This window comes from Rissa tridactyla, chromosome Z, assembly GCF_028500815.1.
Source record: "Rissa tridactyla isolate bRisTri1 chromosome Z, bRisTri1.patW.cur.20221130, whole genome shotgun sequence".
NCBI classification, from domain to species: Eukaryota; Metazoa; Chordata; class Aves; order Charadriiformes; family Laridae; genus Rissa; species Rissa tridactyla.
The window spans coordinates 30,968,698-30,990,132 of record NC_071497.1 but is presented as its reverse complement, the minus strand read 5'-3'; the positions used below and the strand labels follow the sequence as shown (position 1 = coordinate 30,990,132).

Here is a 21,435-nt window from a genome sequence, read left to right as displayed (position 1 = left end):
CATTATTCCTATAGATCAAACTGGGGAGAATTCAGAATGTTAGAGGATACAGAGCGGTGCTTTAAAGACATGAAAACATTTATACTATGTAAACATTCAAATATAAATAGAAAATAAAATCAAGCATTATACTGGGGTTTAATGCAGTTGTTTAAACCACCATTACTGTCAAAAGAAGCAGCCCCCCTAATCCTCATCCAATCTGTATAACCTCTTGGCCACCCCCCCACTTCACTTTCTGCTAGCACAAGGTTGAAATGCCACCATGTAGTTCACCAAAAAAGGTAACTTACCCAAGATGAAAGACATGTTAAAAGTCTTAAGTTTGTCCTGAGGCTAATGCTAGAAAAAAAGCTCAAATCAGCTTCTACAATTCTGGCCATGCATTTAAAAATACTTTAGAATAAAATGAAGGTAACTATTTACAGTATTTCTAAATTTCTATGTTATTGTGCCATATTGTGCCATAAACATATTGTGCCATTAAACTGTGCCATTGTGCCATATGGTGGCCATATTGTGCCACCATTTAATCAGCCTGGTATTTGTATAATGTAGTAAAAGCCAATCCAGTAAGAATTAAAACATGAGCAAAGATGACGCAGAAAGTTATGCAACAGTTTGAATAGAGCTCTAAAGAATTAATTTTCCAAACATGAAACATGTTACTCATTATTTAGAATAAGTCTTTACAAGTCAGCTGCCACCATTCCATTTACATGGATGTTTCACCAGCTTCAAAGCCTATCATTTCCAAGTATTCAACACTCATTCATCTTTTAGCTCCATTCTGGGAAGAAACAAATTCCAAAAGCTTTATTATTGATAACATCTTAGGCAGAGACACTTTATTCAAAACTTTTTCAGACATTAGATTAATGCAGAAAGAACAGGAAAACTTTCCACATTGACACTTTCAATTGTTTTCCATACGAATGTTGACTAGACCCCTAGAAGTGGATTTTTTTCCTACAAACTGTCAACAAGCAAGACAATCCATATTAAAACAGCCTTCTATTTGTTAAAAAATTATGTAGAAAATTTAAGGTGGTTACACTACCTTAGCAACACAACTAAAATGTTTAACATGAATCCACCTCCAGAATAAGAAATCGAAAAAAAGAAAAAGAGTACCAATAAGGAGTTTTACTGCAATCTTCATCCTCTGATCAGCTGGGCTACGGAGTTTTTTTGTATGTGATTTTTTTTCATTTTGGGTTGGTTTTTTTTTTTTTTAACAAAGCTGTTCTTTTTCTATTACAAAGTTTCATAGCTTGATTGTGTTGTAAGAAAAAAAATCTCCAGTACAAAAGAGTTTGTAGTATCAAAAGTGCTTTCCCCTTCCCCAACAGCACCTAAATATAAAAGAGGTCAACAGCAACTGGATAGTCTACAATGTGTTGTCTAAGAAAAATCAATCCCCAAAACAGTGGAATATTTCTATTCTAGCAAGGTTCCAATAAAAATCTATCCCCAAAACAGTGGAACATTTCAATTCCAGCAAGGTTTCAATAAAAAGACTGGCATATGAATCTGAGGGAGAGGGACATCATTTTTCAAACAGTACATTGTTCACAGTCAACAATTCACATCCTGCAAGAAAGTTACAGTTGCAAAGTGTTGTTGAAAGCTCAGTGGCAAAGGAAATTAAGGCCTTCAGACTCGCAGCTTAAAAATTCACATACAGAAAATACAAAAATACGTTGTGCTTCCAAGAACGCTCTGTTCTGTAGGGAAGGATTACCATGATTTGAGGAACCTGGCTGACTGGAAGTTACATGATCACACAGGTTGTGTTAGATAGGTCCATCTGTTTATGAAAAGAAAAAGAAAAAGTTTATGAAAAGAAAGAGTCATGTTTGAAAAAAAAGATCCAGCAGTAACAGATTTAGCAACTCAAAATAATACACTGCACATTTTCAATATACTAAATTATTAGCCTGGCATGGTCTACACAAGAGTCAGCACGCAAAGCTGAACAACCTAACGTGCCATGTAACTAAAAGACCGCTAGATTATCCTTTCCTATGAGAGGTAATGGAGGACAGGTATCAGAAAAAACACAAATTATCATATTTGAATCTCAAGTCAAAAAGCATCATCGAGTTTAGACAGGTGGTAAATACCAAGGGAGCATATAAAAGTACCTTGAGAGTTTTTATCTACAGAAATGTAATCTCTCAATAACATTTTTGTTATTGTAACATTTGTAAGTAAAGCTATTAAGACATACACAATCCAAGAAACCATAAGAGCAGCTGTACGAACTTCAGTACTTTTGCATAACTGCAATAAAAACCTGACTATATTAAACGCTAGAAAGTTATGATTCAGTTATAGGCCAAAAACCATGGTTGCCAAAAAAATCAATTTCCAACAGACCCAATTCTCTACAATTTTTGTCTGTTTACATATGCACACTTAATTACTGTCCTGTATTATCTTTTCTAACTGACTTTTAAGATATATACTAACTAAAATGTAGCAAAGTTTTAGGCAAAGTAGCAAACTTTAACTTTGCATTACAGGAACTTAGGTTTGTTACATTTCCTATTTTTCTTTTTTTAGGAGACCTGGTCAGAACAGTAGGGTAATGGATAAAACCCAGAATGTGAACAATCAAGTATGCTATATCTCAGTATTTTCCCTTATATTTCAAAACATTTTATATTGTGACTGCAAGGTCACACCTTTTCCATTGCTTTCGGAGTTGGATTTCTTCAGCATGCACTATCATTTTCTCTGATAGTGTCTTCAAATCTCTCATTTCCTCTATCAGAGAAAATGAGGTATTCAAGTTTTCAAAACTTTAGGTAAACTTAGGTGTACATGCTTAAGCCAAACTTTACCATCAACAATTGGCCTGGGAGAAATCTTATCAGGAACAGAGTTCAAGAAAAAAAAAAAAAACAACTCCCCAAATCTTTAAGCTTTAAAACCTTGTGGGTTTTTTTTTTTAAAAAATCTATTTCTCTCCACCAAGGGAATACATAAGTAACATTTTTTATATTGGTTTTCATAACAAAGCTTCATGCTTTCATTAAACTACTGAACAAACAAAACAAAAATAAAAAAACACCCACACCCAAGCAAGAATGATATTTTTCCAAAGATCATGACTTATATATCCATTTTTTCAACCTAAATAGCCTTGTTAACCTAAAACAAGATACCTCCTGGCTTTCCTTCTCCAGAGCTTCATCTGTTTCTTCCTCAACTTCTTCCTCTTCCCCTTCACGTATAGTTCTTTTAAAGACAGTGCTTCTCTGAGCAACCTCCTGCAACAGATTTTTGTTTTTCAGACTTGACTACTCCGAAGACCTGGTGCTGATCTACTTAGATTTTGAGAAACAGAAGTTCCAGCTGTTGCAAAAGCTGCTTGTACTGATTTTGTCTATATACGTTTTATGCTCTGCTGTTGTGCATAAACAGCATTCACAACACCTTAGTTTTAAATGTGTTAATAAGACAGTCTTTATAACAAGACACTCATCAAGTCTTCCAAAATTTGCTTATTTTATATATTCAAATATTTTTTCTTCATCTCACCAGAAATAATGCTTCATTATTTAAAGTGAGTTTTTCACTGTAGCCTTCCCCATCCCCCATAAACACACAGTTTTAAGGAAAACTAATTTAAAAAGACAAATCACTGAAGAGTTCACTAAAATCTTTTCTTCCCAAAGCATATTCTAGAGCACTGCCCAATTCCTGGCAGGAGGGCAGCATCTAAACAAGTCACTCTTCTACTACTTATACTCAACATAGGGAAAAAATTTCACATGCTTCAACAGACCGCATTTCTAAATTGCACTTAAGACAGACAAGGGTACAGTATGCTTGGCTGGAAAGCAAAAGGAGAAAAACTTTACTAAACGGTCACGTGCATTCGTGTGTAGAGTCCTAACAATGGTTCTACCTGCATCTTTATGCACCACAAAAAGACAAGTTTAAACATGTATGAGGTAGTTTACCTCTCCCTGAGAATTTTTCAGCACAACTTTCACATCTTCGCCAGTGCCCCAGGAATCCTGGTTCTTCCAGATGAGGTCAGTCGGAGGGTTAGCAGTTACTCCAGCATTTGCAGCCCAGATCTGTTAAAAGAAGTCACACACAAGCATTATTTGCTAGTCTTACACATTTCCAGGTTATTTATTGAGTAGTGTATTCCATTTCAGTGATGCTGGTGAATCTCCTCCAATTAAGAAAATACAAGTCTCTGTGTACCTCCTTCCAGAGTTGCTTCCTTAAGTTTTTTAATGCAAGCTTTTGAACACATAAATGCACCTCTTTATGGTCAAAATTATTGTTCCATATAGAAAGTAATTTTCTGAAAAATGTGGCTCTGTCCAACTTCTTCCCAGCAATAGATACAACTAATGCCCAATACAAATATAGATGATCATCTTCTGAACACGTACATAGAAAGGACAAAATAAAACCCTTGCATCTTATTGACACACACATACGTTGTCCTAAAGCCCATTTCAACTGAACAGTTGAAGCTTGACAACTTACTGTAACAGTCTGGCCTGCCTTTAATATATATCTTGAGGCATATCTGTAACTAGCAGAAGTGTCTCCTATTGTTCGGATCATCTCCCAACCTCCCATAGGCTGATCCTAATTAAAAGGAGAGAAAAAAGATTTTCCATTAGCAGTCATTTTCTATTACATATTTAGGGTATTTTACATATAATGCTGTAAGGCACATAAAAATTTCAGAAAAAAGTTTATTATCACTTAATCTTCAGCACGCAATTAGAATAATAATTAAATAATGTCTTACCTCTTATTTCAAGTAAAAGCTGATTTTCTATTAACCAATGTTTACAATTTGCATCAGTTTTGTTGTAGCTTGGTCCAGAAAAATACATAAATAAATATTAAAAACCCTTACAAATACATAATGCATTTTCTGGAGCATGGAATGACAAGCAGGCTCCTTCGAAAACAAAATATTCTTGTCAGTTGTCTTAAAATGTGTTTCTACTCCTTTGCAAGACCTACACTATTTTTTCCTTTCAATTATTTTTTGCCTATCAACTATTGGAAATGTATTAGCAAATCTAGTAGAAAAACATATACAAGTCATCATTATAGAATGACTATTTCAAAACAAGAGTAGATCTTTTAAGCTCCCCCACCAACAGTTGCCAAACATTAAACAGTTGCCACCAGAACCTGCAAACAGACAGTTACGATAATCTAAAATAAGCTATCTTATTTATCTTAATGGATGTTGGTCATTGTACTTACTGCACTTAAGGAGGATTTTAATATAATTTTTATGTATCTTTAAGATAGTCTATATATTATATCTTTATAGATTAATTTTAATATATGTAAATAAATATTAAAGCTGTCAAACACTTGTGAAAATTCCCGAAGTACAGCTTATTACACTACAGACAGTTGCTCAAATCTAGAGCCCTGACAAAGTGCTATAACCATTAACCCATCCATGGCTACTGGTAACAGAACTCATGGTCCTTCCACAGAAGAATGAATGTGTTGTTAAATTAAATTGGTGGGGGCGGGGTGAAGGCACAGATCCATGTGCTACACAGTGTGGGGAGAAAAATCCTGTAAGCCTGAAAAACTTGACAAGAAAGAAGCTGACAGCTCCTGACTCACTAGTAGTAGTCTTTGATTTGTCTGAATTTAGTCATCTATATGCTTAGCTGTCTAGACCAAGACAGCTGTCAAGGTTTCTTCCATTCAGTAAATGAAGTCGGCACTCTCAGCCAACACCCCAGGCAGGTAATTAAGATACATATGTATCACCATCTGGAGGAGTCTGTTCATCTCTTCATTGATCAGACGGGACTGAGACATTGGGAACCAGATCAATCTTTGTCATCTAAAACATCAAGATTAACTGCATTTTAGTGAAGGTAAAGGATCTGATGACATTAGACAAAGCCTATGTGCCACTGAAAACAGCGAATGTGGCTAACATGCTTCTCCACACAGCTGAGGCACAGACAGCATAGAAGACAAGAATTACTTAGACATCTGAAATCGAGGGTCTAAGAAATTAGGTCTTGTAATTCTGGTGTCCTAATGAGACAATGGTCAATCTTTTCTTCCAGACAAAGGGCTTAAGAAATTATAGTCCCCAGTCTCCAACTCTCCTGTGATGACTTGCAGAACTGTATGTGTGCTCCCCCCAGTACAAACGCCAACCTATTCATAGAATGAAAGCTGAGTAGCCATCATAAAGGCGGCTTTGGCATGGGAACTCAGGGCTGCTAAAACCTGCAGATGCAGACAAGGAAGAAGGAAAACCATGAATTACAGGAGTTACATGCAAGTTCAAGGGACATGGGAAATTAATTACATGTAGACATTTATTTTGCATCTGTATGTATTTCCTTTGGGGCTTTTTAAGGCAGAGAAAGTTCTTAAAAGTAGCCTAATGTCTGCTTGCACTATTTTCTATCAGTGACAATGTTATCTGTAAAGCTTTACAGGCAGATCGCTTTGCAAGGCAGAACTCTGAAGAGTGATGTAACACTCTGGTGGGTCAGCAACATAGCAGTAAAACAATTGCTATGAAAAACATTAAAAATCATTAAGAAGTAGTCATCATCAATCCAGAATACTGTATGAAAGCTTATTTTGTGACACACTAGTTTTAGTGCCATCTCTTACACAGTGTGCTTTAGCTCCAGGGTCAACATGGAGCCTGAGGATGCCTTCTACCTCTAATCAACCCATAGTAAAGTCATGATATGTGCACATTTTCAAACCTGTTCAGAGGTGTTCTTCAAGCGGATGAATTTTCCATCAACGTCTGTCTCCTCAATAGAGACATTTCCAGTGGCAGAAGCTGAGTGGGAAATGCTAACACTACTGCTGGCTTCAGATTCCTCCACATCAATCCTCCTCCTCTTCCCTCTGGTTGTACGCACACTATGGCTTGATGAAGCCCATGAAACTGACACTTGGGAAGATGGGCTTGGAGAAAGTCTTAACCTATATTGAAGAAAGGAAGAAATACGGCTACATCACACTTTTTTTTAAAAATAAACTTCACTTCTCTCTCCTCTTCTTTCCATAGAATTATACAGCTAAAAGGTATAGGAATATAGTAAATAAAATGTATTACATGACAAAGTGAAGCCTTAGGTACTTTTTGAAGAATTGGATAAAACGTTGTCAAACTACTGATTAATGCTTTTGGAGCACAGAATACTGATGGACTACTACATTAAGATCATAAAGGCATCTCTACACGTTCCTTAAAGACTGCAATCCTGGGTAGATGGAACAAGTAAAGAAGAAATTCTTAGGTGGATTTAAGCCATTGTAGGAAAATTATGCAAAAACCCAGTGATGCAAGAGCTTTTGCTGTTTCATCCCCACACTTGAGAAGAATCAGCTTGGACCAGAAGGATGTCATTCAGAAAACAGTGAAGTATCAAACTTCTTTAAAAAGCAGCTGTGACTTATCAGGCTAAAATTCTCAGTATTGCTGAACTGTGGGGTCATATGTGGAAAATGCAGCTATCTGATAAGTTACGCAGTCATTAACAGCTATTACTGTATTAAAATTATTCTATACTTAAAGAAATTTGGCTGTCAATTAAATAACCCTGTAATTAACTCTGAAAAATAATATTAACCATGGCACTAAACACACCTAAAAATGACAATTCATTATGTTGTCAGTGTTGAATCTTAATAGAATAATGTTATTTGTTCCCTTGAGAGCTATCGGTCTGATAGTCAACCAGCTTGGTCTCATGGAAGCCAAGTACAAGTCAGTGTGTCAGACAGGCGGGGGCAAAAACAAACAGTGCCTTGGAAACTATAGTAAAGCAGTTGAATATATTCCCAGTAAGAATTGCCTTTTAGACAAGAACGAGGCAAGTAAGGGAAGCACACAAGATACCAGCATTTGTTACTACTTTCTTTCATACCTCTCCTCTTCACCCTCAAGCAGTTGCCGATATGCTTCGATTTCCATATCAAGTGCCAGTTTAACATCCAGGAGTTCTTCATGGTCACTCAGCTGCTCCTGGATCCGACTTCTTATGTCTAGTATTTCCTTATCTTTCTCAATAATTATTTTGCGACAGTTTTCCCGTTCCTTGGCCAAGGTTTCCTCAAGTTCTTGCACTCTATCTTGCCATGCTCTAGACTAGAAAGCGTTGAAAACATCAGTGGTGCAAAGGGAAAAATCACCCAAACCTCTATGCACTCTGCTATTTAGATGACATGGAAATCAAAACATTCAGTTAAGCAACCTCCCCACTTTCTGAATTCAGACTTGCCTGTATTCAACTTCCTGTTCTCCACAAACATAAGACCTTAAGTTCCAATGAACTTTACAACGTGCTTTGAAAGAGAACTACCTGTTCCATTTTAATATGATCTGAAGACGTGTTACTACATCTGAATTTACTCAGTCAAGAAAAATTGAGCTGAAGAGTCAAACTGTTTATGGCATGCTGGACAGGACACAAAGTCAAAGTGCAGCTTTGATCTGACTAAGTATAATTAGCTTCTGCTCAAGACCCTGCCCTACAAATGCTCAAGTATAACCTGTTATATTTCCTCAGTTTCATATTTCATCCTAATCTTGGTAGGATCACTCCATTTTTATTTTTTCTAGAGTTCTAGATGCAAACTGGTTGGAGGATGAAAAGAGACATCAAATAGAGAGAAACAGCATATTCCAGCTCTGGCTTTGAATGTCGCTTTGTGGAATCCTATGCTAGGCTGTCCAATTAATACAGAACAGAGCTAAAGTGCTTAGAATGTCGAGAACTTTTAATACGGAGCTCTTAGCTAAAATTGTCCTATCTATTCGCAACAGTTTCTGCAAAGGCCAGTTAACAGTATTACCTTTCAAATACTCACTCTGTAGCAGGACATTACAAAAAAAAATTCAACTTTGTCAAAAGGAGACATTAAGGAATTTGAAAAAGTACAGAACAGTAGAACAGAGGACAATGTTGCTGAACATACTTACAAGTTAAGGGAAAGAAAGTCCTTTAATATAAAAATCAACAACTGTAATTACCAAGACCAAAAAGTCACAAACAGCTTGTTACCTCTTGCTGAAGGCTAGTAACATGGGCAGACAGAGTCTCAATTCTTACATGACACTCATTCAGTTCTTGTCTTACAGAGTTGGCTGCATCACTGCTCATCTCAGAGGACAGTCTAGCATTCTGAAGCTGCAGTAGATAGTTAAGACATCAGTTTCAAAGTAACTTTTAATAAAAGATAAATGAGTCACTAAAAACCACACACAACACTAAGCTGCAAAGTTCCTCTCTACAGCTCTAACACAATGAAACATCTCTTTCTTCAGGGGTTAAATATGGTTGCTCATTTACCAAGATGGATAGCCCTACCTGAAATCGCAATCTTATGAATACTTATTCAAGGATTAAAAACTAAATGTCTCCCTTGTAAACACTACTGAAGTTGGACTGCTAAATTCAGTTTTTATGCCAGCCAATGTTTAGCTTTACAGATTTAATTACTGTAGCACGTTTTTGAGTATGCTTAAATAGAGGAAGCTAAACTGAAATTACCAATTCTCTAAAAACAAGCAAACTTATGTCAATTTTTGGCCAACATAAGCAAATTGGTAATGTGCCTTCAGATTACAATACCAGTGTCATTAGTCACTACTGCTTCATTGTATCACGACTTCAAGGTCAATTTTTTTTTTTTTTTAAATGGCTACATCATTCCTGCTGAACACTACCACATCCATTTGGGCAGCACCACAGACTTAGTGAATGTAGTTGCAGATGAAATGGACTTCAATTGCACTTTAAAATAACAAGAGTCCAAAACCACAGAAACAGCACATTTGAAGAGAGAGAACAAGAAAGTCTCAATTATGAAAAGATTTTTAGAACAAAAAAAATAAAAAATATTTTTGGCTAGATCTTCTTTTAAATAAGTTTTTCCAAGTCAGATTGAAGCCCTGAAGATAAGCAACTGCACTGCACACTGCTAAGACTGTAAAAACTGAAAAGACTGAAAACTATGCTAATAAATTCAGTTTGTATCAACTTTTCTGCTGTAACGTCCCACCTTGTTTTTAAAAATGCTAACTGCAACAAGTATAGTCACAGAAACCAGGTTCAGTTGAGACATCAGGCTCCCTCCTCACACAAATGCTGAATCATAGTAGAGGAAGGAAATTATGAAGTATAACTGATTTCAGCTTGAGTATGCTTCCTCTCTAGAAGAGCAAAAAGCAGAAATCATTGGGTTTGATGGAACTTCAACAGTTTGTACAAGATCAGAGGACTCAGGATGTTGCCTTCTCAGCAAGCTCCATTGTAAGTTTTATACAAAATATGGGACACCTTATTGATCATCAAGATCATGTTATAGCTCATAAGTAATAACCATGAACTTTACTTAAATTCATAGTAATCCCAGTACTAATCCCTTCCCACTCCACAGTTCACCTTCACACAGTGCTTCCTACTCTTATATTATTGTACTTCTGAGGATTAAACCTGCTCCCAAAATGAGACCTGAAAATGTGAATTCACATTCAAAAGCATGGCAATTTTAAGCCAAGCTCCATCATAAAATCCTCTGAAATGCAAGTAATTGGAGTGTATTTCCCTAAAGTACATCAGATAACTGTATGAAAAGATATGCTCACTTTGGCACTGTAAGTCTGTTCAAGCTCTTCTTTGTACAGCTTCATTTGTGCATTATGCTGCTCTCTGATTTCATTAAGGGCTTGGGACAGTCTATGTTCATACTCAGTTTGACGCCCAGAATCAACCTCAACTAAGCGAGTTTCATGTTTCCTTCTAGTTTCTTTGATTTCCTAAGAAAAACAGAAAAACAAAATAACATTCAGTAAATATGAGACAAAACAAGTTTTAGAAGACTATCTGCTGAGTGGATGGCAATACAGATTTTAGCTAGCCTTGTGAATCATCATTAGATTAGTCTGTTTGACATTGAAACTTTCAGTAGAAACAGAGGGCCGTTCCTCGGTCTGATCTGCATAGCACCTTATTTTGCAATAGCCAGTCATTGAAATAAGAGCTAGGATACCATCAGCACGTAAAGTCACATTTCCTTCTGAGAGTTGTCTGCATTTGCAACAGATACACCTCAATATGATTATATGTTAGAAATACATGCCCCTCTTTCTTTAGGTACCTTTTATGCTTGGACAAAATGAAAGTACTGTGAAATTAAAGTCACTTTCACTAACCAAGATTTTCCCCATTTATCTGTATGTTTGCCCATGGTCTCTGGAAAAAAAGGATTCCAACAACATGAACAAAGATGAAGATACAACTAGCAAGGAAGTGTGCCCATGGAACAAAAGACAGTATGGTTTGGTACATTTGTTACTGCTTTAAGGTTCCTCTTGAAAAGCCTCAAGTACAGCAAGTGAGGGTGGCAAGAAAAAGCTCTCAAAGACAAATATTCATCGACTTCTGTTTACATTATTCAAAAGCATCCTATTTGAAAATTATGAAATTTAAAAACGGTATAAGTCCATAGCATCTGTTTGAGTGTCCCTCTCCGCTTTATTTCTTATAAAGGGATTATGAGAGAAATTATTAACCTGCTTTCTCATTACCATGAAGAGATGCATACATTGCAATACCATGGACAGAATTTAACATGAAACAACATGATACATGAAGCTACTTTATCACAATAGCTCTGAGTTAACATCGTATTTCCTAAAAAAAGTTGGAAACCTTCCATCTAGAATAGAGGTAAACCCCACTCTGAGCGGGAATTCAGACCAGATGAACTTCCTGAGGTCCCTCCCGACTTAAATTATTTTAGAGTGACCCCCCCATTGTCTCCTTCCCTTTACAAATGTGAATTCTTGGGACTAAAGTATTTACCTCCTCATACATATTTTTACGGAATTCCAAGTCCTCAATGAGACTTTGACAACGGTTTTCAAGATCCACCTTCAGTAAGGTCTCATTTGCAAGGTGTTCCCTGGTAACAGCTAAAGTAGTTTCAAGCTTTAAGAAAACGAAATAAAAGAATCAACACAACAATGATTACATAGCAGAAGTCACACAGAGAGTGACCTCAGCTACCTAGAGGTACAACTAACTACATGTTATGGTTGAACTTGACAATCAAATCCAATATTTACACCCCTAACGTCTTTCCCCCTCCACTTTTTTGCAATCACTTGCACAAGTGAGTTCTAGATATTTTGCATTGGTAACTAGCATTAAAATGCTACTTGCCAGTTTTGCTTACAAAACTTCACTTTTTCTACAGGGCAAATACCAGTTTCCTGGTCTCCTCAACTCATCCTCTTGAGGTAGTGTTGCTTAAGGTCACAAATCATGTGTTTCAGTGGGTTAACAAAACTAGCGCAATACTTTTTCTTTTCTTCTTTGTTCTATCAGATGCCCAGAAGATGGAGAACCACATGCATAACCCAGGACAGACAATCACAAGTTGTTACATGTCTGTTATTTGTTATCTATATTTGTGAAGTCAGTCTCTCCCCCAAAGTAATTCTACAATTTGTCAAGTTTTTTTGTCTCTTGACCTGCTTTCTTCAAAATAAGTACTATCCCTTGCAATTGCAGAGTATGCAATTTTAAAAGCACTCTATTTACCATTCATGTTTATTAATAAACTGAACAGTACTGGACACAGATATCTACTCAATACCACGTCCAACGTTGACAGTGAACCAGTTTGTTCTAGTTGTGACTAGATGACAGGTTTGCATTCATTTTTTGTCTAAAAAGTTGCATTTTACCAGAATAACAGCTCTTACTACGTATGTATTATATATAAACACATCTGCTTTGCTAACAGAAGCTTGAGAGTTAAATATTTCTTCTTCTCACCTGTACAATTTCATCTTTTAAATCCTTAATTTCTCCCTCCAGACTTTTCTTATGACCAAGGGCTGTAGCCAGGGCAACTTCTTTAGAATTGAGGGCTGCTTCACACTCTTGAAGTTTGACTTGGGCTCCATTAAGGTCAGATTCCTTTTTTGCACAGCTGGAATAGATCAGAGAAAGTGATAAGAAAGTCTAGAAATACCCTCAAAGTAGACTGCTGACTGAAAAAAGGTGCAATCTGCATCTTAAACCTGAGACACACCCAACAGAAAACATATTTTCTTGACTTATTTTACTCTAATTTAAATCAACTCCTTAGTTCTGCTTTCTCATCTGATATAACAATAGCTTCATATTTCGCTTGGGCTGTAGAAACCTAAATATAGGGAAAACCGAGAGTGTCAAACAAGTCTGAGAAGCATATGCAGAAAAGGGGAACTATATGTTTATTAAAGGCATCTCCTCTTTTTTTCTATTTAGCTAGTCACTGTAAAAATATCCTACCTTCACCAGAATCTTAATAGGAAAAAATAAGTTCTCCTGTTAGAAGGCTTTTACCATAAGATGGAAACAAGTAAGTTATCTTCATTACCTTTTATCCACACAGGAACTTGTACAGATCCACTGTGCGTAGGCTGCAAATAGCCCGCTTCCAAATAACAGACAAACTTCTCAATGCAAACTGATGTTCCCTATGTGTAAGCCCCTCTGTAAGCACAAGCTGTGGCATACTGAACTGCTTTGCAGCAACTTTCTAACCACACATAACGACAAAGTTCCACAGATGTGAGGAAAGATAGCCAAATCTTGTCCACACAATAGTGTGTGCCATCACTGAAACTGAACTGGTACAGAGGTACAGGTGTCTTTTTCTTTATGAAAGGCAAACATACAAGATCTTCAAATTACCACTCAAATTAGTTTTCACATCTACATAAGTGATCAATCAGTTTCTAAGGGTTTATTCCCTTAAATGGCATATACAAAGAAGTTCAATGAGAAACTTAAAGTAATCATAGAATCAGCTAGGTTGGAAGGGACGTTTCAGATCATCTAGTCTAACCATCAACCTAACTCTGACAAAAACCATCACCAAATCATATGTCTAAGCACTATGTTTACCTGTCATGGTAGTGGTTGATGGTGACTCAACCACTTCCCTGGGCAGTCTGTTTCAATGCTTAGTAACTCTTTCAGTGTAAAAATTTTTCTGAATATCCAGTCTAAACTTCCCCTGGCGCAACTTGAGGCTGTTTCCTCTTGTCCTATCACCCATCACTTGGGAGACCGACCCCCACCTCTCTACAACCTCCTTTCAGGTGGTTGTAGAGAGCAATAAGGTCTCCCCTCAGCCTCCTTTTCTCAGGCTAAATAATGTCACATAGGCACAACCCACACTCTTCAGCCTAAATTAATCATTTACAAGTAATACTACAACAGGGTACTATCAAAAATAGCAGAAAGTAAAACCATAGTCAGGAATCAAAATGACTGTTGACCTCTGGATGGCACAAGCAGCTGTGTTAAAGTGTGTAACATGTTTTCCCACCTTGAAGTTGATTCTTTTTCTGTCTGGAATACCCACATTCCTCTAGTAAGGACAGTAGCATATAGACGTTTTAGATGGTTATAATCAAACTATGAAAGTTTTACAGGAATGGACAGATTCAGGCTCAATAAGTTAACAGCTAGCACATTCTTCTTCAGTTTTCACTTCTTCAAAGAGAAATGTGAAAAAAGTCAGAATTCACAACACTAAACTGAGAAGACTGAAACCTGGATAAAGATTCTTAAGATTAATAAGTGCTAAAACATTAATAAATTCACTACTTTTTAAAAAATCACTGCACTGCTTATAAGAAACAATAGCAATGCTTCTCAGCAAAATGAGACCAATGTAAAAACCATCGCACAATTTTAAAAAGAGACTCTCAAATTTAAGAGATGCTTTTCCAAAATCACATGCTAGCACATGAAATTAACATCACGCTCGAGACAGGTATGTTCACAAAGGCTTGCAAAAAAACATCTGTAGAAATAAAATTGATGTTTGGATGTTTCAGCGCTAGAGCCACAAGATGGCAGGCTTTAGGTAACAGACTTTGCACTTGCTAATCTGGCTCCTAGGGAGGAACACCACGCTCACCCAAGTGGCAGACTGCAAGAGCCTGCGACACACACAGACTCTTCTGTTCTCAACCTTTTTTTTTTCCCCTCATTTCTGCTGCTCAACGCTGTGCAGCCCCTCCATGACATTTTACATACCACTTCTTAGACCCAACAACTCAGACAAAAGCACAGAATTTCCCTTTTGGCCACATGGGCTCCTACTTCCAGCTCTCTACATTACTCACTGGAGGCCTCCCTCCTGTCCCACCCAGGCCAGCAGAACTTCAGCATGCAAGGAAGCTGTACAGTAGAAGAAGAAAAAGAGGGAAGGAAAAGTGTCTTGCTACAGTACATCTGCAATAAAAATCTCTCTGTCACCTATCAGGAAGTATGAGGCCCCACAGCAGACCTTTGTTGTTTGATCATTGCTGGAGAAAGCTTTATTCAGACACAAAGAAACTGTTTCACACAGGCTCTGCCACAAGGGTTCATGCTGAAGCCAAGCCTATCAAGTTGGATTCTGAAACTAGAAAGCTGAACGTACACATGGCCACAGTGTGCCACCCCAAACTGCCCCGAATCATCCTGGACTCTGACACAGGAAGACTCCCCTCACACCTTAAAGTTACTGTTTTTTAATTTTTTTAAATGCAAATAGCTCTACCAATTACAATCTAGTAGGCAGCTGAGAAGAGAGCTCTTGCAATTGAGGTGGCAGAAAAAGATGTATAATATGGACTAGCAACAACAATATGACTAAAACCCAATACACTACCTGTACCACTAAATTAGGTATCGCCTAATCACCTAATCGCATCAGCCAAACTACCTTCCTTGCTTGTTTGCAACAAGATCGGCTGTGAAGCCAACCTATAATTTAATGCAACTGAAGTCACAGGAGGAAAAAAAGAATTATAATTAAGAACTATTAGTTGTTAGTGTTATGAGTTGTCTAACTATGAGACAGCTCACCCAAATGCTCTCAGAAAGAAAACAGAAACGAGCTCAACACTTCAAACACTGAAACCAGATGAAATCTCAGCAACTCAGCAGTGTCATCCCAGCCCCAAAGGAATATGGGAAAGAAGTGAAACAAGATCAGAAAAGCCTCTGTGAATTATAAAAACAAACACAACACCAAATATACACAACATATACATCACCCTTACACCTAGCAATTTTTACCAGGAAGAACTTCAGCCTCTCAACAATAGCTAGCTTTTTTCTCCACAGAAAGGCAAAGATACATCTCAAAGCAACAAATAAAAAATTCAAACACCTTCCTGTTGTAGTGTTCAGAAATTAGCTAGGACTGTACTACCTCAGATAGTTTGGCTCACGAAAGAAAAACAAAAGCAAAGAAATAATTGCTGACTTGCACCTTCTTCAAAGCAACAGCTTGTTTTTCTCTCTTTTGGCTTCAAAGTGTGTGGATGATCTTACCCATGGAATTGTAATTTCTCTTAAAATGGTGTAGCATTAGGATCTGCCCAAAAAAGATCCAGTTCCTATTCATGTTCTTTGTACTTCAGGGGAAACCTGCACTTCAGAAATTTAACCCACAAAATTTAACTCGCATAGACACTAGGGAGTGTAAAGAACTCAGTCTCACTCCTACCTACCTACAGTTCTCACTAATAGAGTTGCAATCACATATACTTTAGAAACAGCTCAGCATGCACCACAACAAAATAATGCAATCTCTTTTCCTCAATACACTCCAAACACTCAAGCAACCTAACAGCAGTAAGCATTCCACAGTACCACTCTCAGGAGTACAAATAACCCTGATAGCTGCAGTGCATCTGCCCAGCTCACATTTAAACAAGCTTATTTCTCATACCAGATGCAGTCTAGGCACAGATTTCTCAGCAAGTTAATTGCCTCACCATTCTGAAAACTTAATAACCGTAAAGCAGAGTAACTCAACTCACACACCACTATAAGGTACTGTGGTTAAGTTGTCTGGTTACTCGCGCTAGCTCATTTAAAGCTAATTCAAAGCTCTCAAATACAGATACCAAGGGGCAATCACTGCTATGGTGAGATTACCTGGAGCTAAACTTGGTTTGCAGCTCTGTAAAACACGCATGTCACTGAACAGCACACTGAAAGAGGCAGGCTCCTTTTTCACGCTCTTGCACAATCACCCTTCTTCCCTCAGCCCTGAGGTTCATGAAATAATTTAGAAGTTCCTGTAATCTCCTTAAATTTCTTGCTAAATTAGTAGAACGGACATGCAGGAAAAATCATAATTTTCTACCAGTTTAAGAAGATGAATTGGCCTTCCAGAGCCAGAAAAACCACACACCTAATGCAAGGTAAGCAGGAAGACTGCTCCTTTCAGTCAGTAGTTAGATCTCAGATGCAAGTTAAAGTTCCTTTGACCCAGTACAAGGTGCCACAACCCTACAGGATTTTTCTCTCCTCCCACACCCACCATTCATTTCCGCCAGTACTTACAGAGTCAGATCACAGAGCTAAACATCAGTAACATTAACTAAACCCTCCTCAAAAAACATTGGTTTTCAGACAATTCATTACACAGCTCCACAAGTGTTGTAATTCATGATAATGCAGCTTCTATTTACATCTATATGAACTTACATGGTACTGCACATTGAGCTGGTTTTCCACTCCAGTTGTAGAGAAATATGAAAATAAAAAACAAACTATGCTGATTAGTGCTTTATGTTTTGTTTACCCAGCAGTCAGTTTTCCCTGTTTTTACCCCTACGGTAGACAAAACAGTAAGGCTATGTGTTTTGCAAGGAAGTGATTTACAGTAACGTAAGAAACATATCTAAAAGCATTCAAATGTTTTTGTAGATAGATCAACACGACAATAAGAGTAATTGGACAAGCTTGCCTTTCCTGTAAATAAATATATGTAACTTGGTTTCAGCTTCTCTCATGTCACCCATTTTATTTAACTGGGGACAGTTGCTGAGTGTTTGCAATCAACACTAAACATACATCATCATCTATAGCCACTTACTGCTCAACAGTGACTGTGGGAAAGCAACGGAAGATCAGTGAGGAGGACTATAAGCGACTCGTACCTGGGATGCTGGGAAACACATATATCACACTAATTGTTGAACTGTTGTTCAGTCTTGGGTGTCTGCAAGTAAAACACTTGCACTTAGATAACCTAAGTCTGCAGTGGACTCAGGGACACCTTATCTAGCTGCTTGGGAATCCTGGCCTGTTGTTGAAGATCAAAGCACAGTGGGAAAGCTATGTCTGTCTGAACCCTTTAAACACCAGTGAGAACAGGGAGTCCACGCGTACTCTTGCTAACAAGGACTCTCTTGCTGCCAAGGACTCATGCTAACAAGGACTCTCTCTCACTCTGTGGTGCCCACAGTCCCTGCCTGCGTGCCTCTACCCAGGTGTTGCTTTGGAGGTGCCCTGGCCTGTGAGGTATCAAGATTAAACTTGTTCTTTGCTTTTCATCTGTGGTTTTGTGGTTGTTCCTGTGTCCTGCCTGCATCGGCTCACACAGTGACCCTTCGTGAAGAGCTCCGTCAATGATGTGAATCCCACTCCTCTAACCAGCAGCCTAGGCAGAACCTTTACACATGCAGTGCATGTGCATCAAGTCACTGCCCATTACCATTTTATCATTACATGTCCACATGTCTGAGACCACCTTTAATGCTACAGCAAATCATTCTTTGCTTTGTTATGTCCTACACTGCATTAAAGTCATGTTAGCGTCTATTTGAAGCTACACCTTGCTTTCCCTGTCACTGTCAATCTCTTTGACACAAACCCTTCACAGGGCACCAAGAAGTAACCACAAGAACAACTAGACTCACTAATTAGAAGCTCCTGGTTTGCTTTTGTTTTTTTTTTTTTTTAACTAACAAGAGCTCAAAAGATATTGGACCTGTTTGCAGACACAAGAAAATATCAATATGCTGGTTTACATATGTAATATCTTTTAATTATGAAAAATTAGGCCTGAGAATGTATTTAACTGAAAAATCAAAGTTAACAGATTATACCACGTCAGAGCAAGATTAAAAACTCTGCTCTTTTTTTTACCCAACATCAATCCATTGACAAACTTTGTGACCCCAAGACTAAAGTCAGAATGGTGAGTCTAACTAGTGACAAAACGCCCAAAGAGAAGATTTTCTTTTCTACAGCAGTCACAGAAATCAGATTTAAAGTAAACACAAACAAGGAAGCACATAAAAAACCCAACTGAATCATGTGAAATGTGTAAGAAGCAAAATCTAGTGGCAGAAATCAGTTCATTACAAGAATGTAAGTCTTGGCTCTGCGCCATAAAGCTTGCAATCTTGAGGATATTCGGTCACAAATCGACCTTTTCCAACACCTGAATATCCTGCAAAACGATCATAAAGTAGTTATTTTTTGTTTTAAGTAAACCCTACTTATTATCTACTCGTGCATTTTTGTATTACGGAGCTAGCATCTTTCACAAAGGACATTTAGAAAGCCCAGACCCGCAACAGCCCCTCTACAGTCACCCCTCTGCGTTCTGCATACTGAGGCGGCTTAAGCCTTACGGACAGAGTCACCTGTCTGCACGGGGGGAGGCCGTGTCGAAGTGTCACCCCGACTCAAACCCCGGAGCCCTCCCAACCTGTTACGCCAGGGTGAACCCGGGCGGAGTGTGGATGGTGCCGCCAAAATCGCTCCGGCCGGAGGGCTCGCGATGGGCACACGGCGGCGGCTCTCCGGCGACCGGCCGAGAAACCGTCCCCTTCCCCACGGGCGAAGCTGGGCGGCGGCGGCCCCCGGAGCGGGGAGGGGGGGGGGGGGGGGGATGGACTCCGTGGGCCGGACCTCCCCGCCGCGGGAGCCGGGCCACCGCTTCCCGACGGGGCGGAGCGGAGCAAGGCAGCGCTGCCTTTCGGTCATTCATTCAAAGCCGCGGCGGCGGTCGCTCTCCCGGCGAGCGGGAACGGCCGACACCGCTCAGCCCGGCCCTTCCCACGTCCGTGTCCCCCCCCCCCCCACCTGTGTCCCCACTCACCTGCTCAGCAACCGCTCGTAATCGGCGCACATCTTGCTCAGCTGGATCTGCAGCTTGGCCCGCTCCCGGGCCGTGTCGTCCAGCGCCCGGCGGGCGTCGGACAGCTCGGCCTCGTAGATCGCCTTCACGGAGCTGATCTCGCGGCTCCACATCTCCTCCTGCTCGGCGGCCCGCACCTGCAGGACGCTGCTGTCTATCTCCAGGCCCCGCATCCTGTCTATATAGGCGGCCAGCCGGTCGTTCAGCCGCCGCAGCTCTTCCTTCTCCTGCAGCCGGGACATACGCGCGGGGCTCGGCAGCATGGGGGACATCGAGCCCCAGGCCCGGCCCCGGCCCCGGCCCCTCACCGGCGTGGAGGTTTCCATGGCGGAGCGGGAAACCAGGCGGGAGGCGCCGCCGCAGCGAACAGCAGCGCCAAGCCGACAACGGCCGAGGCAGGGGCCGAGCCGCTGGCGTGCGGGCGACGAGGCAGTGGTGGTGGCCGCCGCGGGCGGGCAGCGAGGCAACACTAACGCTGACTCCGCCGCACCGGCGGGCTGCGCGCCGCGACCCAATATGGCCGGCGCCCGCCCAGCCCCCCCCGGCCCACGCCCCCCCGGCCCACGCCCCCGACCCACGCCCCCGACCCGCCGCCGCCAGCTGCCCACGTGACCGGTGGCCGGCCAATCGCCACTCGAGGCGGGCCGGGCGCCGCGCTCCATCCGCCGGCTGCAGGCTCGATTCAAAACCGTCACCGCCCACAACTGTCAGGGGACGCGGGAGGGAGGCAGGCAGGCCCCGCCCCGCCCCGCCCGCGCCCCGCCGGCCCGTCCTTTGTTGCCGCCTCCGTCTTCCCCGGACAAAGGGAGCCCTGAGCTCAGTCCGCCGCGCCCGGCGGGTCCTCTGGGGCGTCCATCCACCACCCTTGCGGTACGAGGAGGGTTCCCCAAGGCCTGCGCCCCTCGCCCCCCCTCCCGCCACTGCCTGGCCCGGGGGAGACGCTCTCGTTTGGCAATGCCGTTTCTGCCTGTGAGAAAAGAAGTGATTTGGCTGCGCCAGACACTTCCTATCCCCAGTTTACCCTTCCCCTCGTCTGTCGGCTGCACACTGTAATTTGAAAAAGGTGCTTGACTCCTGGTCCTGCGGGTGCCTCGGCGCCTGGTTTTAAGTTGCCTCCCGTGAGTGCCCTCATTTCAGTATTCAAAATGCAATCATTCAGATTCAGGTCAGCCCAGGTTTTGGTGTTATCATTTGAATATTCCTTATCTGATGTTCTGGCTTGCAATGGTTCATTGCGAATGAGGTGTCCTGTGCTTAATTACAAATTGAATGTGAATTCTTCAGGGAAAACATGAATCCCTGAGCTCTGCTAGCGCAACGGATGAAAAAGCCAGATTCATCCGTGCGGATCTGAACCCGCTGAAGGTCTGGTTTATGGCTTTTAAATTGGCATTATCCCTTCACAAGCGGTTAAGCAGGCTGCATCTT

At 40.3% G+C, this 21,435-nt stretch overlaps 1 protein-coding gene across 1 annotated transcript; it reads right to left on the bottom strand.

Moving 5' to 3' along the window:
* Positions 1 to 777: 777 nt before the first annotated feature.
* Positions 778 to 20,533, bottom strand: LMNB1 (lamin B1). Its single transcript, XM_054186095.1, has 11 exons — positions 19,969 to 20,533; positions 12,849 to 13,005; positions 11,871 to 11,996; positions 10,652 to 10,822; positions 9,066 to 9,191; positions 7,929 to 8,149; positions 6,756 to 6,981; positions 4,519 to 4,623; positions 3,975 to 4,094; positions 3,174 to 3,278; positions 778 to 1,810 (listed from the first exon to the last, which is right to left on the bottom strand). The coding sequence occupies exons 1-11, from the start codon at positions 20,331 to 20,333 to the stop codon at positions 1,775 to 1,777; spliced, it is 1,758 nt and encodes a 585-aa protein (XP_054042070.1). The 5' UTR covers positions 20,334 to 20,533; the 3' UTR covers positions 778 to 1,774.
* Positions 20,534 to 21,435: the final 902 nt, after the last annotated feature.